Source organism: Eptatretus burgeri, chromosome 17 (assembly GCF_056783735.1).
Source record: "Eptatretus burgeri isolate ZD-2024b chromosome 17, Ebu_testis_v1, whole genome shotgun sequence".
Classification (NCBI taxonomy): domain Eukaryota; kingdom Metazoa; phylum Chordata; class Myxini; order Myxiniformes; family Myxinidae; genus Eptatretus; species Eptatretus burgeri.
The window spans coordinates 1,250,506-1,270,638 of record NC_140977.1 but is presented as its reverse complement, the minus strand read 5'-3'; the positions used below and the strand labels follow the sequence as shown (position 1 = coordinate 1,270,638).

General features: G+C 42.7%; 1 protein-coding gene across 3 annotated transcripts in view; it reads right to left on the bottom strand.

Annotated features, from left to right (window-relative positions):
* LOC147009072 (uncharacterized) overlaps positions 1-20,133 on the bottom strand; it is a 219,817-nt gene that overhangs the window by 180,154 nt on the left and 19,530 nt on the right. The window contains exons 7-8 of one of the 3 annotated variants that reach the window (XM_085862713.1): positions 14,308-16,577; positions 1,660-3,552 (exon numbers count right to left, since the gene is read on the bottom strand). The exons of 1 other annotated variant lie outside the window; for it this stretch is intronic. In XM_085862713.1, the coding sequence (XP_085718839.1) occupies positions 3,106-3,552; positions 14,308-16,577 (2,717 nt within the window). In that variant the 3' untranslated portion in view covers positions 1,660-3,105. Of the gene's footprint in view, positions 1-1,659; positions 3,553-8,108; positions 8,244-8,358; positions 16,578-20,133 lie in introns of those variants that run through there. One more of the 3 variants, XR_015052976.1, reaches the window with a different exon arrangement.

Genomic DNA, 20,133 nt, shown 5'->3' with positions numbered 1-20,133 from the left:
GTCAAGTGGTAAAAGGAACTGAGCCTTACAGGTAAAACAACATCTCCATTTCCCTTGCAAGCCACATTAACTATGGAGGGGATGGATATCCACTAAATGGATGATTCCATGTTTGCATTCTGTATTGCTCAAACAAATGTTGTCAAAGTTTTTTTCCCAGGTAAAGGAAGGTGAAAGAAGCATTGCTGGAGCCAGCTGTTGCTAATTGTAGCAATTTCCAGCCTGGAGATTGTTTTGATAAAATTTCACAAAAAAGAGGTGGGGGTGGAAGGGGTTGGGTAAGCTCTACAGCGAAGTTGGACGGGACTCCATCAGGTTTTGCTAGCCTCCCATGCAGCAGTGAAAAGCCGAGCCGTATGGATCCCCCCCCCCTCCCAGTGCAAGAAAGCTCACAGCAACAACAGAAACTCCAACGAAGAGCTATGAACTTGTGTTTTACAGTTGTTGTGACTTTACTTCCTTTTGGCGATGACGCCATGGTCTAGCAGCACGATTCCATGTTAATTATATGCGAGCAGGACTGGGAAAATTGTACCATGGAAAAATTGTACGATAAATTTTTAAAAATAGACAGACACCTATGCTCACATAAGTGCAGATGTAAAAGACAATAAGCTGCAAAGGAAAGAGCACATTCACATCCAGTTGCTTACCGATTCTTCATTTCAAAGCCCAAGCTGGAGTAAAAGAGCCATTACTGCCACTGAAAGCTTCTTCATAATCACCTTGTATGGCAATTGGAAGGCGGCTCGTGAACTCATTGATATAGTGGCTGCTTGGGAACTGCTTGATATTAACGCTGAATTGGTTGCTGTCAGACAGTAGCTATGCAAAATCATATTGTCCTTGATATTTTACTCTCGGTACAGGAAGGAACTTGTGCAGTTATTAGGTCTGAAAGTAGCACATATATCCCCGATAACTCAGAACAAATTGATAATTTAGCTGCCAAAATCAAGGCAGAGGGTGCAAAATACCACAACTAAAACAAAGATACTACAATTTATTTTCATTGGATTGATGTTAATCATTGCTGTTCTTGTGATTGTGAAACGCTTGTCAAAATTATAAACAAAATGAATGATGAAAGGTGTGACCCAATTGGTGGTTACAGAGCCTGCAGAAATTGAAATGGCCTTGGAGACGATGGAGGAGACCTTTAAGGGGTTTTGCCAAATTGAAATGGAAGATTTGTATGATTATGAGCTATGCAAAAATTGATATTGAAGTTCTGCAGAGAAATGATACTTAAATACCCATATTTGGGTCATTGGGCATGTCTCTTGTGACTATTAGCAGACACCTTCCTCAGGAAGATTGATGGTCGTAAGAGCAAATTATCATCGAATAACACTCTGGGGTATGTTGAAGATGGCTGGTTTTGCCAACGACGGGCAAGATCTCTCGTATATGGATAACCTAAGACAGGCACAGTCATGTAACTTCCCTTTGCTCCCAGATTTATCTGGTGGACTGACTAATTCAAATCTGCCCTTGAGCCCTGGAAAGTGAAAGCCCTGGAAACAGGTAAAATTAATCCCAAATTCAATTTCATTTGAAAACTTCGGCATTTAATATGCCACATATTGTCCGAGGAAGGAGAAAAGGGAGGAAATGTAGAAATGTTTTTTCTATTAAAAAAAAACATTTTCCTGGACCTTACGGGAAAAGTATTTATGATTGTAAGCAGTTTAAATAAATACAGCCCAACACAGTATATTAATTAAATTGACAAAGCAGGTTTAACATGTCAAAATTGAAATAATTCCGTTGGAAATATACATACGCATCCCATATTACATTTTGCACTCCACAAAACATATATATCTGATTTTAATAATAATTTGTTATTTTGCTTAGTTTTATTTGGTGCTTAGTTTTCTTTAATTGTCAAGTTGTGAAGCCTGGGTTTTCTGCAAACGCAGCTGTCCTTGAAAAAGGCATGGCTTGCAAGATAAGATGCCATCTCCTCCTCATCTTGTTGGTGCAGATACCCCATGAAAACTTCACTTTTACAACAGAATGCAGAGCTTCGTGAAATGGAACAGCAATTATTTAACATTTTAAATGTTTTACACTCTGTTTTAATTCAAATCAAAATAGGTTTATGGCTTATTGAAGTAGTTCGTTCTTATTAGAGCTTTTTAGAATGTGAGAACATGTTGGGGAATTATTCACAACCTTTTCTGTACTCTTAAAGCATTTTTGGACATCTCAGCTAAAACATTTTAAGTTGTAACTGATCTGATAAAATGAAGACATTCTGCCCATATCACAATATTGATTAAACCCATATACTGTGCTGTAATTCAGAGGATCCTGTGGGGAATATTCATTTTCTTTGTGTTCTATAAAATTGATGATGATTAATCGAATTTACTAGAACTATTTACATGATTAAATACGAGGTCCGTCTCAAAAGTAACGGGACGGACTTCACAGAAATTTTATTCCAAAAAATATATTGAAATCATAGCTTGTCCCCTTCAAAATAGTTTCCCTCCAGTCTCACACACTTGTCCATCCTCTTCTTCCACGCTTCGATGCACCCCTGGAAGGCTTCTACTGGAATCCTCCGGAGCTCCGTCGTCATGGCCCTTTTGATGGCCTCCACATAAGGAAATTGGGTCCCCTTGAGCTTGGGGAATAGGAAAAATCACAAGGGGCCAAGTCTGGAGAATACGGGGGTTGCTCCAGAGTTGGCCCGTTCCTCTCCGCCAGAAACTGTCGGATGCTCAGGGCACTGTGAGCAGGGGCATTGTCATGGTGGAGCAGCCAGGCGTTGTTCTCTCACGGATCCCTCCTCTTGTCCCGGACTGATCTCATGAGGCGCCGGAGGATCTTCTTGTGCACGTATTGATTCACTGTTTGACCCTGTGGTAGAAACTCGAAGTGGATGATGCCCTTGATATCAAAAAACGCGATAAGCATCAGCTTGACCTTCGACTTCGACATCTTTGCTTTCTTTGGTCTTGGTGATGCCGAACTTTTCCACTGATAACTCTGCTGTTTGGTCTCGGGATCGTATTCAAATATCCACAATTCATCGCCAGTAATGACTCTTCCGAGCAGGTCTGGATCGTCCCTGAGGCGCTCGATAATGTTTTAACAGACAGTGACTCTTTGCTGTTTCTGGTCCTCAGACAACAGCTTGGGGACCATCTTTGCGCACACCTTGCGCATTTCAAGATTTTCAGTGATGATGCTCCAGACAGTGTCTTTGTTGATGGAAAGTTCCTCAGCAATCATCCGCACCGTGAGTCGACGATTTGCGCGCACCATCTGCTTCACACGCTCGATGTTGCCCGCCGTTCTGCTCGTTGAAGGTCTTCCAGACCGTGGATCGTCTTCAACCTCCTCCCGTCCCTCTTTGAACCTTTTGTGCCATTCAAACGCACGTGTTCGTGACATCGTTTCTTCCCCATAGACTTGCTGCAGCATTGCGAAGGATTTGGAAGATGTTTTGCCAAGCTTGGCAAGAAACTTCAGATTGACTCTCTGCTCACGACTCATAGCATGACGACTCAGACTAGACAACGTGTAAAGCACGACCTGTAAAAAAAAAAATCACACAATGAGCGCAGTCATCCATCACCAATCATATATATTGCTGGAATGTTGCGAAAGACAAGTGTCACAACCCGTTCATTCAAGTTGTGTAAGTCAAGCACACAGCAGGCCCAGTCCCGTTACTTTTTAGACAGAACTCGGAGCTTTTATATTCTGGTTTACTTTATCCTTAAAATTATATTTTAGCCCCTATAAACAGTAACCGGCTTGGGAAAGTGTTGAAGTGGTCACACAAGCAGCTGTGTATTGGATTTTGAGAAGATGTTTGTGCTTTTGAATTTTGCTGAGTTTATGCCTCCACAAGCAGTTCTTATTTCGTTTTACTCAAATCATCTCACTGCACCACTGTTTGCTTGAGTATATAAAAAAGGACATTTGTTTGGAACTTCGTTTGAGAGGATTCCACCATTGATGGAGTGCCTCCCTCCATACGTATGTTCAAGTGATTCAACTCTTAAATAAAATTGTTGAACCTGTGGGTTTTCTTCAAAGCATAAGTGTAACGTCCCTGGTCTTGGGCATTGATGACTCGTTCTCCATCCCAACTAATTTGACATCTTAGCCATTCCAAAGAGGCTCCCTTTGTCAATCCCTATCCTATTAAGCTCTTTTTTTTTAAAAAAAAATCTTTCTGCTATTTCGTCATTCTCCCATTTATCAGAGCTTTTCTGCTGTTATTTCTTTTCGTAATTTTCCTGGGTTTTTTTTGCCAATCATTGGTGCTGTGTTTGTTTGTTTCGTTTTCCTGTGTGGTATCCATAATTTGCACCTGTCTTTGGAAGTATGTGGCGAAATGGATTAAGGATCCCTTTTCTGGTTTGGTGTTTTCTTGTTCGTGCACAAATTTCATCTGACCGTCTGTTCAGCTTTTCACAAACTCCACTAGTCCGACACACGATGTTCTGTGCACCTGGTTAAGCTCCATTAAACCACTACCTCCCTCTCGCCTCAGAATGTACAACTTCAGTATAAATTGGTTTTTGTGGAACATCTTGTGAATAGTTCAAAATTTCCTTGTTTTGGTATCTGGATTGTTGATCTCCAATTGTGGCTCGTTTATAGTTGCACAGCTATGTTGGAATACTGGCATTGCAAGTTGATTTATAGCTTTGGTTTTGTTTCTTGGGGAAAGGGAAGACTTCAGAATTAGTCTAATTCTGCATAAGTACTCTTTACTGATTATTTTACACATTGTTTTATGTTGTACCTGGGGCCTTCCTTTTAGTGGGGCAGATAACAGCAATTTTTGAGAGGAATCGTGCAAATGATGATACAAGCATCAAATTTGGCACATTTGTTCTCCAGGGGATTCTAATCAAATCTGCCTGATTGGCCATTTGAAAATCCAAATTTTTCAAAATTTGGATTTTCAAATGGCCATTCAGGCAGATTTGATCAGAAAGCCCTGCAGAACAGAAATGCCAAATTTGATGCTTTATTCTGGGCAGCTAATGGCTCTAGTCCATTATTTTCAATGTTAAAATTATTTTCATGAGCTTTGGGATTGTTTCCCTTCTTAAATTGTTCTATTTGTCCTGTTTCCAACCTCAGTTGGTCTCTGCTTCTCAAGTCTCCGTTTCCCTGGTGGTGTTTTTAGCCTAAGAGCCCACAACGGTTTATTTGTGTTTTGTTCGCCAAAAGGTCTGAGAGTTGTTTCTAGAGTGAAAATGTCTGTAGAATTCGAATATGCTGGTCTGATAAAAATCCACTTGGACAGTTTTCCACAAATCGCGTTTTTTAGGGGTACCTTACAATTTCCTGTGAACGCATTTCGTTTCGTAAACGTTCCGAACGAACTTTATAAGTAATTAATTTTAACTCAAGCCCAATAGCTACACCCAAAAATGAGATATCATGCAAAAGCTTATCGTTGGCCGGATTCTATGAACTATTCTGTTTCTCAATTTGACTTCAAAAAAGTAGGATTAGCCTGATTTCAATGATTAACCCCAATTTTACATACCGGCATGTTTTATCATCTTATATTTTTTGTGTATGTTTTCCAATCCTGAAGTTTTCAAGAGGATTATTTACAAAACAAATGCACTATTTTGAAGAACTATCATTCCCCTTTCCTATGCAAAAACAATCATGCAAAACAGTTTATATTTTGCAGAGTAATGAAAAAAAAAGAGAATACATGGGGTTACTTGGAAAATATCGCAATTTCCGATGATTCTTGGAATATACATGTAAATGTAAGAACAAAAGTTCTCCGTGCGACATTTCCACATCCTCATTGTCCTGTGATTCGATGACGGATTCCTTTTCACTGAGGATCTGGCTGATATGGTGTGGCATCTGATCACAATCAAACCAATCGATTGCGTAGCTTCCATCAACCAGGATCCATCCGTGTTGGCACGGCTGGCCACATAAGCTAGATGGATCTTGACGTGCAGCTTTCTTCCACAGAGAGGCAACATAATTTGCTCTCTTGAATTTATTGATCAGAACAGATCGACAAGGTGGCATGCTGCTTGGGTTTACACCCTTGATCTTCTCCAGTGGATCCCCCAGCTGTCTTGGCGCATATGTGTGTTGAAACATAACATAGCGGACAGTGTCAACGCTGAGCAAGTTGTGTTTCCCATACAGCGAGCATACAAAATGCTCAATTGTTGAAAGTGTTTCATCAGGCACATTGTGGTGCTCCCCTAGCATGGCAATAGCTGAGATGAACTGTTAGTGTTTAATCATGATGTCAAGGGGTCTCTGTTTTCCTTTGTTCATGAAGGATGCTGTGAAGTCGGTACCAATAAATGCATGTATTCCAGGAAGAGCTTGCAGGACAGTGGATTCCAATTAATCAACCAGTTTGGGAATACTGATGTATCACCTGGTGTTGTTACTGCTAAGTCCAACATCCATCCATACGTTTGGACAGTCATGTGTGGCACCTGCGTAGCACAACAGAACCACGAGGACGTCCTTGTCATTGCTTCTGACCCTCATCGTTGCGGCTGGTGATACTTGCATGATATGAATCAAGATGAAACACAAGTCGAGTGTCAGTTTCTTCATGTTGGCAGTTCAATGCCTCTGTGTCTTCTCTGAATACACTCCCTCCGTTTTCTCTGAACATGTAGCAGACACCATCCAGACCCATGACCACAATGTGATCCTTCAGGATGCCAGCATATCTGTTGTTCTTCCATTCATTTGCAAGGAAGCAAAGGAATTCTACTTTGAAGGAACATGACTGAAGAGCTGTTTGCCAATTCTGAGGCCGCTTCTGTTCAGGACCTGTCACAGCAAACGTCATTTCTTCTGACCCTCGTCTGTTTCACTCAGCCTCTTTGATACTCGGAGTGATGTACGTATCACAAACAAGATCAGTGCGTGGTGACATCTCGCACAACCGTCGGAGGATTACTTCAGCTACCCCACCAAATGTGGGAGGGAGATTCAGCAATGTGTGCAGCAGGAACATCGCATCGACTAATGTGACGTCAATATCGCCTGGTTTCTCGCTTTCAACCATTCCCTCCAGCTTGTGCAGAAGCTTTGACTTGTCAGTTTTGTTGATGCTACCATCCATGTGCGCCAGGGCGAGTGGAATTGGAGTCAGTGGATATTGAAAGACTTTCTCAATATCTATCCTTTCCAACGTACTGATGTAGAGTAGCCTTCCAAACAGGTCTCTGGTCCCTTGTAGTTCAACTACCTTCTGGTTCTTGGTGGTGATATTTTTCTTCAAAGCAGCACTCGCAAAGTTCTTGATCTTCCTTCTGCTGATTGGTTTCTCGAAGCGAGCTTGATCGTTGAAGCTCTCTGCTGTGAAATTATCACACAACTCCTGGCCTTTCACTTGAAACCCCAAGAGATCCTCCTTGATATCATTTGGTACACTGGCACCAGTCGTGATGCAGTGGAGGGTTTCATTCGTGTTCTGATCAAACGGCTTCATGGTGTTCTTGATTGCGTCAAACAGCTTCGAGAGATCATTATTGTCTCGGGTGACTCGATATGGTTTCAACGATTTGTAGACGTCTTCCTTCAATTTCAAGCCAGCTTTGTCGAAGAGGCTTCCAACAATACAACTTCTGGCAGCTCGAGTGACCATCCACCGCTGACTCACACTGTCGGACTGACTGAACGAAGTGATTCCTGTCAACCTTGATGCAGCATCAGCATTCACTGTCTGCTCGAGGGTGATGTCGACTTGAGTTCGCGAGAATGATTTGTTGGTTCTTCTCACAGATAAAGCTCCATTTTCTAAGGCTTATCGAACACCATGATGTGTGTTGGCCAGGTTCATCAGATTGTGATAATAATGAACCAGCCATCGAGCGTAGTTGGGACGATTCCCAGCAAAGAAGATGGAACACATTTGGCCCAAGGAGAAAATGAAGAGCTGCAGGTCATTTGTTCTATACGCTCGACTGAATCGCAAGAAGATATGGACTAGTTCGAAGTACAACATCCAAAACTTAGCTGTGTTCCCATGATGACCACTGAGAGTCAGTGCTGTGTACTCTGTATACTTCTTCATGACTATGGTGTAGTCGTTGCTTACTTCTATCTCATGGAATGCATCAGGGGATAGATCTCGTCTGGAAGATACTACTGCAGTCAGAAAGGTTTGAGGCAATGGACCAGTATCTTCAAGAAACTTCTGGAAGTGGAGAACTTGGAAAGCTGTCGCTAGGAGAGGATGAAGCCGCTTACATCTGCAATTATAAATATACAAAACGTGTTGTTAATATAATATCATCAAAATGAAGAAGACACGACATGATACATGTTTATTTGATGATATATTGGAATAGCATCCATTCCGCTCACCGATTGAAGTGTTTTCCTCGTAGAAATCCATTCAGCAATCACAGAGCAAGAACGCCTGTTTCTGTATCTGTGGGCCACCAGAGCAATCGAGGAAGTGTCCCAGAGCACCAAAATACGCAAGTTCAACATGAAAGGGTCCAAAGCAGATGAACACGTTGTTATACGTAGGATCCTCGGCAGCTTAGATTTGTAGAGCTGGTTTAGCTATAGCTAAGTCATAGTGGACCACGACGAAGTCCTCTCTACATTCCTGAGCAACCCACTGAGATAGTCGTAGCGTTTCTGCCACTACGTCTTGCCGAGTCGGAGGGAGATTCAAGTTCTCCATGTAGGCAATTCTCTGTCTGGGGAGTGGATCTTCTGTGACAAGTGAGTTCCAACCTGTCCAGAATGGTGTTTTGTCGAGTGTGATGCTCATCATCCAGAATATATCTCTATATTCCATGTCAGTGAGATGCGGTGGTCTTGGTATGCTTTTGACTGCATACTGAAAGACTGTCATCTTAGGTTTCTTGCGATATGGTTCCAAAGTGTGTTCCTTTAGGTGGAATACTCATTTCGAACTATAACTCTGTGTCACAGCAGTGTCCACTGAAGTTAGCTGTCGCTGGGAGGAAGGTTCTTCGGGTAACTCGTCCAGTGTCATGTTTGGCTCGTTCTGATAGCAGATACCTACAGTATCGTGCAAGGTTCCACCGCCTGACAGTGTTTCCGTAAGCTCATCGTAATTGTCCCATGCTAAACTGGTACAAAGTCTGACCATTTTGGTGATTCCATCGGGTGTGGTACATTTACGACCAGAGATGTCAGTGGCTAATTCGGTCTCAAGGGCCTCGGCTGTGTGATAGCCTACACTGTGTCCAAATCGGTTCAAAATCTCAACAACTTTCCGGCTTCCTGTCATACTTTTTAAATGATTCCCATGCTGAGGTGTTTCCCTGGTTTTATTCTGGCCCTAGCTGTGACGTACAACACATCATCGGACAAAGATTTCACCAGTCTGTCAATGCGTTCGTCCCAAGGCGGCTTGTTTGATCCTGTGTACAGCACCCTGAAGAACTCAAGGACAGCATCAGGAGGGTCTGCATGTCCTACTTCCAACGCTTCCGTTGTAATTGGCCTTGGTAAGTCATCCTGTGCACTTTGAACCTTCAATATCAGGGACCGAAGGTAGAATGCAGCTTCTTGTACTGCATGATCATCAAAATTGGCATGCCTGATTGCGGAATTTTGACTGAGGTTAGCATTATGTATGATTGTTCCCGTCTTGAGACTTACACAATGACTGGTCAGTTCATTTGGATATGTTTTCAGGATCTTGTCGGCCAAGCTTCTCGCGGGATATGTCGTCTCATCGTCTCCAACCAAAGTGAGGTAGCGCACGTGCAATGATGACAGGTATTCTGCTCCTTGGTTTGACACCAAGGTTACATCGATATGCTTCTGGAGTTCCTGGAATGCTGCTTTGTGAGCGGCCAACTTTGAAGACATCATGTCGTCATCTTTTTGTACTGCGGTTTGGCAATGATGTATGTAATTTCTCTTGCAGGAGTGGTGATATCGTACTTCCTTTGCCTTCATGTCGAGACCTCCAAGCTTTGCAAGCATCACGTTATCTTGCGCAAGTTCAGCTGCATTTTTGATGCTTTCCTCACCCATGTCAGTCATACAGGTCCCCAACACTTCCCGCTTGCCTTTCCCAAGTGACTTGGTGATAGAATTGCAGAACAGGCACTTTTTTCTCAAAGATGCCTGTAGAACTTGCCTCTGTGTGTTCTACTTCAGAACGCAGTACGTGTGATCCTGATGGGCCAGCTGAATCTTGTTCCACATTTGCAATGGACAGTGCAGTGAAATCTTTGCAGCACTGTTTGTGATAACCAGTTGTCTGGTCATATTCAGCAGGAAGGCTTATTCTGAAATACTTTGTCTTTTTTCTGTGGAATGTCTCTTTTCACGAACACAATTCACTTTCCGCCATGTATTGTCGTCGAAAGGTTTGACTTCTTCTGTAGTTTTACCGTGAATATGGAGAATGCATGTACGTTTTGATGTCATTTTGTTTGCTGTTGGTGAACCTGAAAGAAAAAAAATGCTATTCTACCACCACCAACTACATTCATTATACAGGGAATACGCGTGCTATAAATAAACATCGTAGTCTGGTCAACAGAAGATACAATATCATGCATGCATCTGCTATAGTTAGAGTAAGTCACATTTGTGCAACAAAAAATGAAACTGACGTCCGACGATCTATTTCAACTGAAAATAGAGTATACCAAAAATTAATTATCTGGGTATACTACTCAGACAAGAACTTTTCCACTTGCAAAGAACATTGAGGTAGTATATGCACTATATCAATATAAAACAATATTTTGCAATGAGTCACTTTGCTTGAGAATTGTGTAAATCTCGAAAACTGCGATATTTTACAAGTAACCCAATGTATACTCTTTCAGTCATTACTCTGCAAAATATAAACCGTTTTGCGTGATTGTTTTTGCATAGGAAAGGGGAATGATAGTTCTTAAAAATCTGCTGCTCTTTCTTCGCTCCAATCGGTGCTTCTGACCACGTCCTTGTCAAAGTGGACATCTCTCTGGCTGTTATCAGAGAACCACCTCACCGCCATTGAGTCTGGCATTTCACTCAAGCCGACTGGCAGGGTCTCCGAGCAGCCATCAAACTTACAGACTGGTCTCCATCACTACTTTCTCAAACATCAACTCATCCTGGGAATTCTTTCAAAGAAACTTGCTCTCCCTCATGCACAGATTTATCCCCTCTCGTGTTCAGTTGTCTTACCCTTCCTCCCGCCCTTGGTTTACAGAAGCTTGTGGCGAGGCAGTTGTCCTGAAACAACTTGCCTTTGCTTCATGGAAAGCAAACCCAACTGAGGGCAATCTCAGTTCCTTCCACAAAGCTCGGAACAAGTGTGTATCTACCCTCAGGAGAGCCAGAAAACAACATCTTTCTCATCTCAAGTCTGAACTCTCAAACCTCTCTCCCTCCTCAAAATCCTGGTGGCATTTAATCAAATCTGTTTCTGGTGTATGTTCCCCCTCCATCCCCTCCCTTACCTCAAATGGCCGCACTGCTGATACCACACGTGATAAAGCAGAATGTCTAAACTCGGTGTTTGCAGCTAAATCTTGTGTCCTAAACCCATCACTTTCTCTACCCACTTTACCCAGTCGCACCCAACTGTCCCTGGACTCTGTATCCTTTTCTCCTGACAAGGTGGAGAGCTTGCTTTCAAACCTCGAGTCAGATTCTGCAACCGGTCCAGACGGCATCAGCCCACGTGTCCTCAAAGCCTGCTCTTCTGCTCTTGCTCACCCTATCTCTGTTCTATTCACCCTCTCATTTGCCCAAGGGGTCATCTGCCATCTGCTTGGAAATCTGCTAACATCACTGCCCTGCATAAAAAGGTGCAAAAACAGATCCCTGCAACTACAGACCAATTAGCCTTCTCCCAATCATCAGCAAGGTTATGGAATCCATCATTGCTTCAGACATGAAATCCTTCCTCTTTTCCAATGGCTTGATTTCCAATCATCAATTTGGTTTCAGACCAGGTCACTCTACCCTGGATATGCTGCTTCTGCTCTCCCATCAATGGATGGAGGTCCTCAAGGTAGCGTTCTGGGCCCTGTTCTTTTTCTGGTTTTCATCAATGATCTCTCCGACTCTCTGGAAAATCCTCTATTTCTCTTTGCCAACGACTCCACCCTCTGGCGTACCATCTGTCATCCCTCAGAATGGCAAGCAGCAGCTTCTTCGCTCACTGCAGATCTGGATAAAATCACAAACTGGTCCAACACGTGGAACATGTCTTTCAATCCAGACAAATCTCACACTCTCACTATGTCTCTTCGAAAGGACCTTTTAAACCCCCCCCCCCCATCCACTTTCTCAACAATCCTCTGGAAGAAGTCTTTTCTTCCAAGCTTCTGGGTCTCACTATCTGCCATGACCTTTCCTGGGAAAGTCACATTTCCAACCTCGCCTCAAAAGCCAGTCGCCGACTGGAAATCCTCCGTCGTGCAAGGTCCTTCCTCGGCCCACCTGAGCTCCTGACCACTTACAAAGCTTTTGTCCGCAGCCTGATGGAGGACTGCGCTCTCCTCTGGGCTGGTGCTCCTGCCTCCCACCTTTCTCGGCTTCACGCTGCGGAAACCAAGGCATTTTGGATCATTGGTATCTCCCGCGATGAGGCTGTCTTTGAGCCTCTCACTCTTTCTCCGCAGGCAGGTCGGTGGTCTTTCTGATTTCTACCGTCCCCTCTCCGGTCTCGCCCCCCTGCTCTCTCTGCGATTTGTCCCCACCACATTTCCACAGGGCGCTCAAGGTCCGCCAACAACCCCCTTCTGGTAAAACTACCAAAATCACGAATCACTGCTCATCTTCACTCTTTCATTCCTCTTTTTTCCCGCCTTTGGAATAAACTTCCTCACTCTATTCTTTCCCATTCTTCCCTCCAGGCTTTCAAAACAGCTATTCACCACCACCTCTTATCTTCCCCCATCCAAATCCTCGATCTTTTCTACCCCCGATAATCCACCCAAGCCCACTTCCTTCAATTCCCCTGCTTTCCTTCCTGAAAGTCCCTGTAATGTCCATCTTCTCTTCCCCATGTTCGCCGTCCCATCCCCATCTCTCTCCCTTCCACAGTTCACCTAATGTGTCTGTTCCACACTGTTTTGTCCCTTCCACTCCTACCCCTCTTGTCTCATGCCCCCTTGCTGTGAGTTGTGTGTTAGCTCTCATACGAGCCTCGACAAGGTATACAAAAAAAAAATAGTTCGTTTGTTTTGTAAATAATCCTCTTGAAAACTTCGGGATTGGAAAAAAATACACAAAAAAATATAAGTTGATAAAACGCGCCGGTATGTAAAATTGGGATTAATCATTGAAATCAGGCTAATCCAACTTTTTTGAAATCAAATTGAGAAACAGAATAGTTCATAGAATCTGGCCAACGATAAGCTTTAGCATGATATCTCATTTAAGGGTGTAGCTATTGGGCTTGAGTCAAAATGAATTACTTATAAAGTTCGTTCGGAACGTTTACGAAACGAAATGCGTTCACAGGAAATTATAGGGTACACCTATAAAAACGCGATTTGTGGAAAACTGTCCAAGTGGATTTTTATCAGACCAGCATATTCGAATTCCACAGACATTTTCACTCCAGAAACAACTCTCCGACCTTTTGGCGAACAAAACACAAATAAATCTTTGTGGGCTCTTGGGCTATTTGTTTCTGGTCAGGTTATCAGACCTATATTTTTCTGTAATTGTTTGCCTGTCATTTTTCTCTTGGATAAACAGTGCTGCTAACACTCACATCGTTAATTTCTCTTAAATTAGGTGATTTTTGGGAGCATTTTAGTGACTTCTTGATTTATTATCTTCACTTGCATTTTAAACTGTTTATTCGGCGGAGATGTGGTCTTTGCTTGTGTGATATTAATTTGATTTCCTCTATTTTATTAGCCAGCTCATATTCTAACCTATGCTGTTCATTGTCATCCTCCTCTTCCTCTTCTTCATTCCATTGTCCATTATTCTCCCCCTCATTGTGATCTATCCTTGTTGCTCGTATTTGTTCAGTTTGCAAAGGTGCTATATGATCTGAGTTCATGACCTTGTCTCCAAATGTATTCTCTGATGTCCATGCAAATTTGACAAACCAGCAAATACCTTCCAACAGAACTTCACTCAAGTATGGATTCTTCGATGTTTGTTTAAATATGTCGATTGAGAAAAGGCCTCAGGACACAACGAACATTTATATGGCTTCTCTCCCATATGCATTCTCTGATGGCCATGTAGATAAGACAAACTTGCAAATGCCTTTTTACACACAGAACATTTGTGGGGTTTCTCTCGTGTGTGCACTTTTTGATGTTGATTTAAATGTGATGAACGAGCAAACACCTTATTACAGGTAGAACACTCGTATGGTTTTTCTCCAGTGTGCGTCCTTTGATGTATCGTCAATTCTGATAAAAATTCGAAGGCCTTGCTGCACACAGAACACTTGTGGGGTTTCTCTCCAGTATGTGTTCGTTGATGTTTCTTCAAATGATTTGATTGGGTAAAGGCCTTCGGACACAAAGAACACTGAAACGGCTTCTCTCCCGTATGCATTCTCTGATGTCCATGTAGGTTTGTCAAACTAGCAAACACTTTCTTACATACAGAACACTTGTAGGGATGCTCTCCTGTGTGTATGCATTGATGAATCTTCAACGTTTTTCTTTGAGCGAAGGTCTTGTGACAAACAGAGCAACTGAAGGGCTTCTCTCCGGTATGTATTCTTTGATGCATTTTTAAAACTGATGAAAAAGCAAAGGCCTTGTAGCACACAGAACACTTGTAAGGCTTCTCTTCTCCCTCTTTGGTTATCTCCATTTGAGTTAAATTTTGGTTATCTCCCTCTCCTGTATGGATCCTTTGATGGTCATTTAAATGTGTCGACTGAGTAAAGGACTTTGGACACAAGGAACACTTGTATGGTTTCTCCCCCGTATGCCCTCTCTGATGCAGCTGAAGGTATGACAAAAAAGCAAACATCTTGTTGCACACAGCACACTTGTAGGGCTTATCTCCACTATGTATCCTCCGATGTTTGTTTAAATGCGATGAATGAGTAAAATCCTTATGACACAAAGAACACTTGTATGGCTTCTCTCCCGTGTGAACTCTCTGATGTCCATGAAGGTACGATAAACTTGCAAAAGCCTTGTGGCACACTGAACACGTGTACGGCTTCTCTCTTGTGTGTATTTGTTGATGGCTTTTTAACGTTGTTCTTTGAGCAAATACTTTGTTGCAAACAGCACATTTGTAGGGCTTCTCTCCTGTATGTATTCGTTGATGGCGTATTAACGTTGTTCTATAAGTGAAGGCCTTGTGACACACAGAACAATTGAAGGGCTTCTCTCCAGTATGGATTCTTTGATGTATTTTCAATCCTGATAAAAAAGCGAAGCCCTTCTGGCATACAGAACAATTGTAAGACTTCTCTCCAGAGTGGATACTTTGATGCATTTTCAATCCCGATAAAAAAACAAAGGTCTTGTTACACAAAGAACACTTGTGTGGCTTCTCTCCAGTGTGGATTCTTTGATGCATTTTCAATCCTGATAAAAAAACGAAGGCCTTGTTGCACACGGAACACTTATGAGACTTCTCTCCGGTGTGGATCGTTTGATGTGATTTTAATCCTGATGAAAAAGCGAAGGCCTTGTTGCACACGGAACACTTGTAGGGCTTCTCTCCGGTATGCAATGTTTGATGTATTTTCAATCCTGATGAAAAAGCGAAAGCCTTGTTGCACATGGAACACTTGTAGGGCTTCTCTCCGGTGTGTATTCTTTGATGATTTTTCAACGATTTTCTGTAAGCAAATACCTTGCTGCAAACCACACACTTGAAGGGCTTCTCTCCTGTATGTATTATGTGATGGCTTTTTAACGTTGTTCTGTGAGCGAAGGCCTTGTGACACACAGAGCAATTAAAGGGCTTCTCTCCGGTATGTATTATTTGATGGCTGTTTAAATTTGACAATTGTAAAAAGGCCTTTTCACACAAGGAACACTTGTGTGGCTTTTCTCCGGTGTGTATTTTTTGATGATCAGATAAATAAGATGATCGAGCAAATAACTTGTTGCAAACAGCACACTTGAATGGCTTCTCTCCAGTATGTATTCGTTGATGACGTTTTAACGTTGTTCTGTGAGTGAAGGCCTTGTGACACACAGAGCAATCATAGGGCTTTTCTCCAGTATGCATCCGTTGATGTATTTTCATACGTGATAGAGAAGGACAAGCCTTTCTACGAACAGCACATTTGTCAGGTTTCTCCGCCACGTGTACTTTTTGATGATCTTTCCAAGAAGATAAGCGATAAAATCCTTTACTGCACACTGGACACTTATGAGACTTCTCCCCTGTGTGACCTTTTTGATGTTTTTGTAAAGCTGATAAGGATGTAAATGCTTCATTACACACAGAACACTTGTGTGGCCGGTTACTCCTTTGATTCTGATTCAGTGTCTTCATACAACTTTTACAATAGTTGGACACACTGTCAAACTTGTCATTGTCCTGACACAACGTCTGTGTCATATCCTCAATGACAGAAACGTCTGTGTAGAACAACTGTGAACACTTGGAACAAGAAACCGACTTCAAATGTTTCTCTGTAAAGACAATTTCAAAACATAGTGTTAATAAATCATGATTAGTGTGAAAATGAAAACTTTTTTTAAAGTACAATTAAATCAAACATTGGCCTTGTGACTGGACTTCCTTCCGAAGATAGGTGTACCTCTGAATGCCAATTTAATTCGGTGGACCGGGGTGTGCACCACACCTTGTCAAAAAATAAAATAAAATAAAATAAAAAGTTTGAAATAATTTTTTAAGAGACTGACAGATCAAATTGGTATATGCCACATTATAGATTAGCCATTTATGCAGATTTTTCAAACCGCAAACATCAAGTATGTTACATGGTATGTATAAAATTATATTTTGGAAAAATAAGAAGAAAAAAAAGTTAGCAATCTTTCAAATTTTCGATCAGAAAAACAGTCAAATCCAAGCAAATTCATACACAGTGGAGACAATAGATACAAGTACTTCGGAAAAAAGAATAAGTATGATAGGGCTGGTCTGTAGTTTTTTTAGGTCAGGTAACTGAATTTGAGGAAAAAATTTTGGTGAAAAAAAAATAGCACATTTCTGAGACAAGGAATGCAATAAAAATATCTGCATTCCCGACTGAAAACACACAAACTTTACATAAATTATACAAGTTATAGTCAGGCAGCGAAGCAAAATGATGTGCACATTCTGGACAAAAGCACCAAAATTTGCACATTCTACCCATTGCCTTAGCTTTCAATTTTTAACAGGAACCACTTCCTCAAGATACAGTATGGTGGCCATCTTGAATTTCCAAGGTGGCCACCATGTCAAAACCTCCAGGTACCAATATCTTGGCTTCCAAGCCACTTCGGCTCTCAATCTGGGTATCTAAACATACATTTTCTGGGGCAAGGAATGCAATTACACCATTCAGAATGTCATCAGATGGATTTTGATGACAGGAATGAAATGTAGACACAAATTATGGAGAAAAACAAGCTGCAAAACTTTCCATGTGGTGTGATTTTTTTATTTATATTTTTGTATACATTGTCGAGGCACGTATGAGAGCGAACACACAATGGACAGCTCTGGGGCATGAGAAAACAAAGGCGGGAAAGGGAAGGACAAAGCAGTGGTGAACAGAGACATTGGAGATCTGTGGAAGGGAGAGGGATAGGGCGGGGAACACTTGAACATCACGTACAACATGGACATTACAGGGACTTTCAGAAAGGATGTCAGTGATTTGAAGGAGGTGGGTTTGGGGTGGATTAACGGGGGTAGAAAAGATCGAGGTTTTGGATGGGGGAAGATAAGAGGTGGTGGTGAACAGCTGTTTTGAGGGCCTGGAGGGAAGAATGGGATTGAAGAGAGTGTGGGAGTTTGTTCCAAAGGTGGGGAAAAAAGAGGAATGAAAGAGTGAAGGTGAGCAGTGATTCATGATTTTCGTAGTTTTACCAGAAAGGGGTTGCTGGGGGACCTTGAGCGCCCTGTGGAAATATGGGGGGGGGACACATCACAGGCAGAGCGGGGGGGGGGCGAGACCAGAGAGGGGACGGTAGAAGACAGAAAGACCACCTACCTGCCGACGGTGAAAAAGTGAAAGGCCCAAAGACAGCCTCATCGCGGGAGATACAAATGAGCCCAAATGCCTTGGTTTCCACAGCGTGACGCCGAGAAAGGTGAGAGGAGGGAGCACCAGCCCAGAGGGGAGAGCAGTACTCCATCAGGCTGTGGACAAAAGCTTTGAATGTGGTCAGGAGCTCAGGTGGGCCGAGGAAGGACTTTGCACGATGGAGGATTCCCAGTGGCTTTGGACTGGTGACTGGCTTTGAAGGCCAGGTTGGAAATGTGGTTTTCCAAGGAAAGATCATGGTGGATGGTGAGACCCAGAAGCTTGAATGAAAGGACTTCTTCCAGAGGATTGTTGAGAAAGTCGTTTGGGGTTTTTCCAAATGGTCCTTTCGGAGAGACATAGTGAGAGTGTGAGATTTGTCAGGATTGAAAGACATGTTCTACGTGTTGGACCAGTTTGTGATTTTATCCAGATCTGCAGAGAGCGAAGAAGCTGCGACTTTCCGGTCTGAGGGATGACAGATGGTTCGACAGAGGGTGGAGTGATCAGCAAACAGATAGAGATAAAGAAGATTTTCCAGAGAGTCGGAGAGATCATTGATGAAAACCAGAAAAAGAACAGGGTCCAAAACTCTGCCTTGAGGAACTCCAGCCTGGACAGGAAGAGGGGATGAGAGAACTCCATTTAAGGCCACATGTTGGCTGCGATGGGAGAGGAAGTCTGTGAGACTTGAGTGGAGATGGCCTTGGATACCATAGGAAGAGAGTTCGGTGAGCAAGGCATGGTGCTAGACCATGTCAAAAGCACACGATATGTCTCGGGATATGACTCTGATTTCATGTCTGGCACTCGGTCCCTCTATCTATTGTTAGGAGAGCAGAAGCAGCATATCCAGGGTGGAGTGACCTGGTTTTAAACCAAATTGATGATCAGAAATCAATCCATTGGAGAAGAGGAAGGATTTAGTGTCTGATGATGGATTCCACAACCGTACTGATGATTGGGAGAAGGCTGATTGGTCTGAAGTTGCAGGGATCTGTTTTTGCACCTTTTTTTGCAGGGTGGTAATGTTTGCTGATTTCAAGCAGATGGCAGATGACCTGGAGAAAATGAGAGGGTGAATAGAACAGAGAGAGGGTGAGCAAGAGCAGCAGAGCAGGTTTTTAGGACACGTGGGTTGATGCCGTCTGGACCTGTTGCAGAATCTGAGTCGAGGTTTGACAACAAGATCTCCACTTTGTCAGAAAAAAGGACACAGAGTCCAGTGACAGTTGAGTGCAACTGGGTAAGGTGGGTACAGAAAGCGATGGGTTTCAGACACAAGATTTAGATGCAAACACCGAGTTTAGGCATTCAGCCTTTTCACGTGCGGTATCAGCAGTGTGGCCATTTGAGGTAAGGGAGGGGATGGAGGGGGAACATACAGCAGAAACAGATTTGATAAGATGCCACCAGGATTTATTAGGAGGAGGCAGAGAGGTTTGAGAGTTCAGACTTGAGATTAGAAAGATGTTGTTTTCTGGCTCTCCTGAGGGTAGACACACACTTGTTCTGAGCTTTATGGAAGGAACTGAGATTACCCTCAGTTGGGTTTGCTTTCCATGAGGCAAAAGCAAGTTGTTTCAGGACAACTACCTTGCCACAAGCTTCAGTGAACTATGGGCGGGAGGACGGGTAGGACAACTGAAGACGAGAGGGGATAAATCTGTGTGTGAGAGAAAATAAATTTCTTTTAAATAATTCCCAAGTCGAGTTGATGCTGGAGAAAGTAACGATGGGAGATCAGTCGAGAAGTTTGATGGCTGCTTGGAGACCCTGCCAGTCAGCCTGAGGGAAATGCCAGACTCGACGGCGCTGAGGTGGTTCTCTAATAACAGTCAGAGAGATGTTTACAAGCACATGGTCAGAAGAACCGATTGGCGGGAAGGAAGAACAGCTGATATTTTCAGGGAAATTTGTCAAAATCAGATCCAGAAGAGCTGAAGTACGTTGGTTGAGATCCAGGTTGGGAAATTGACTGATTGAGT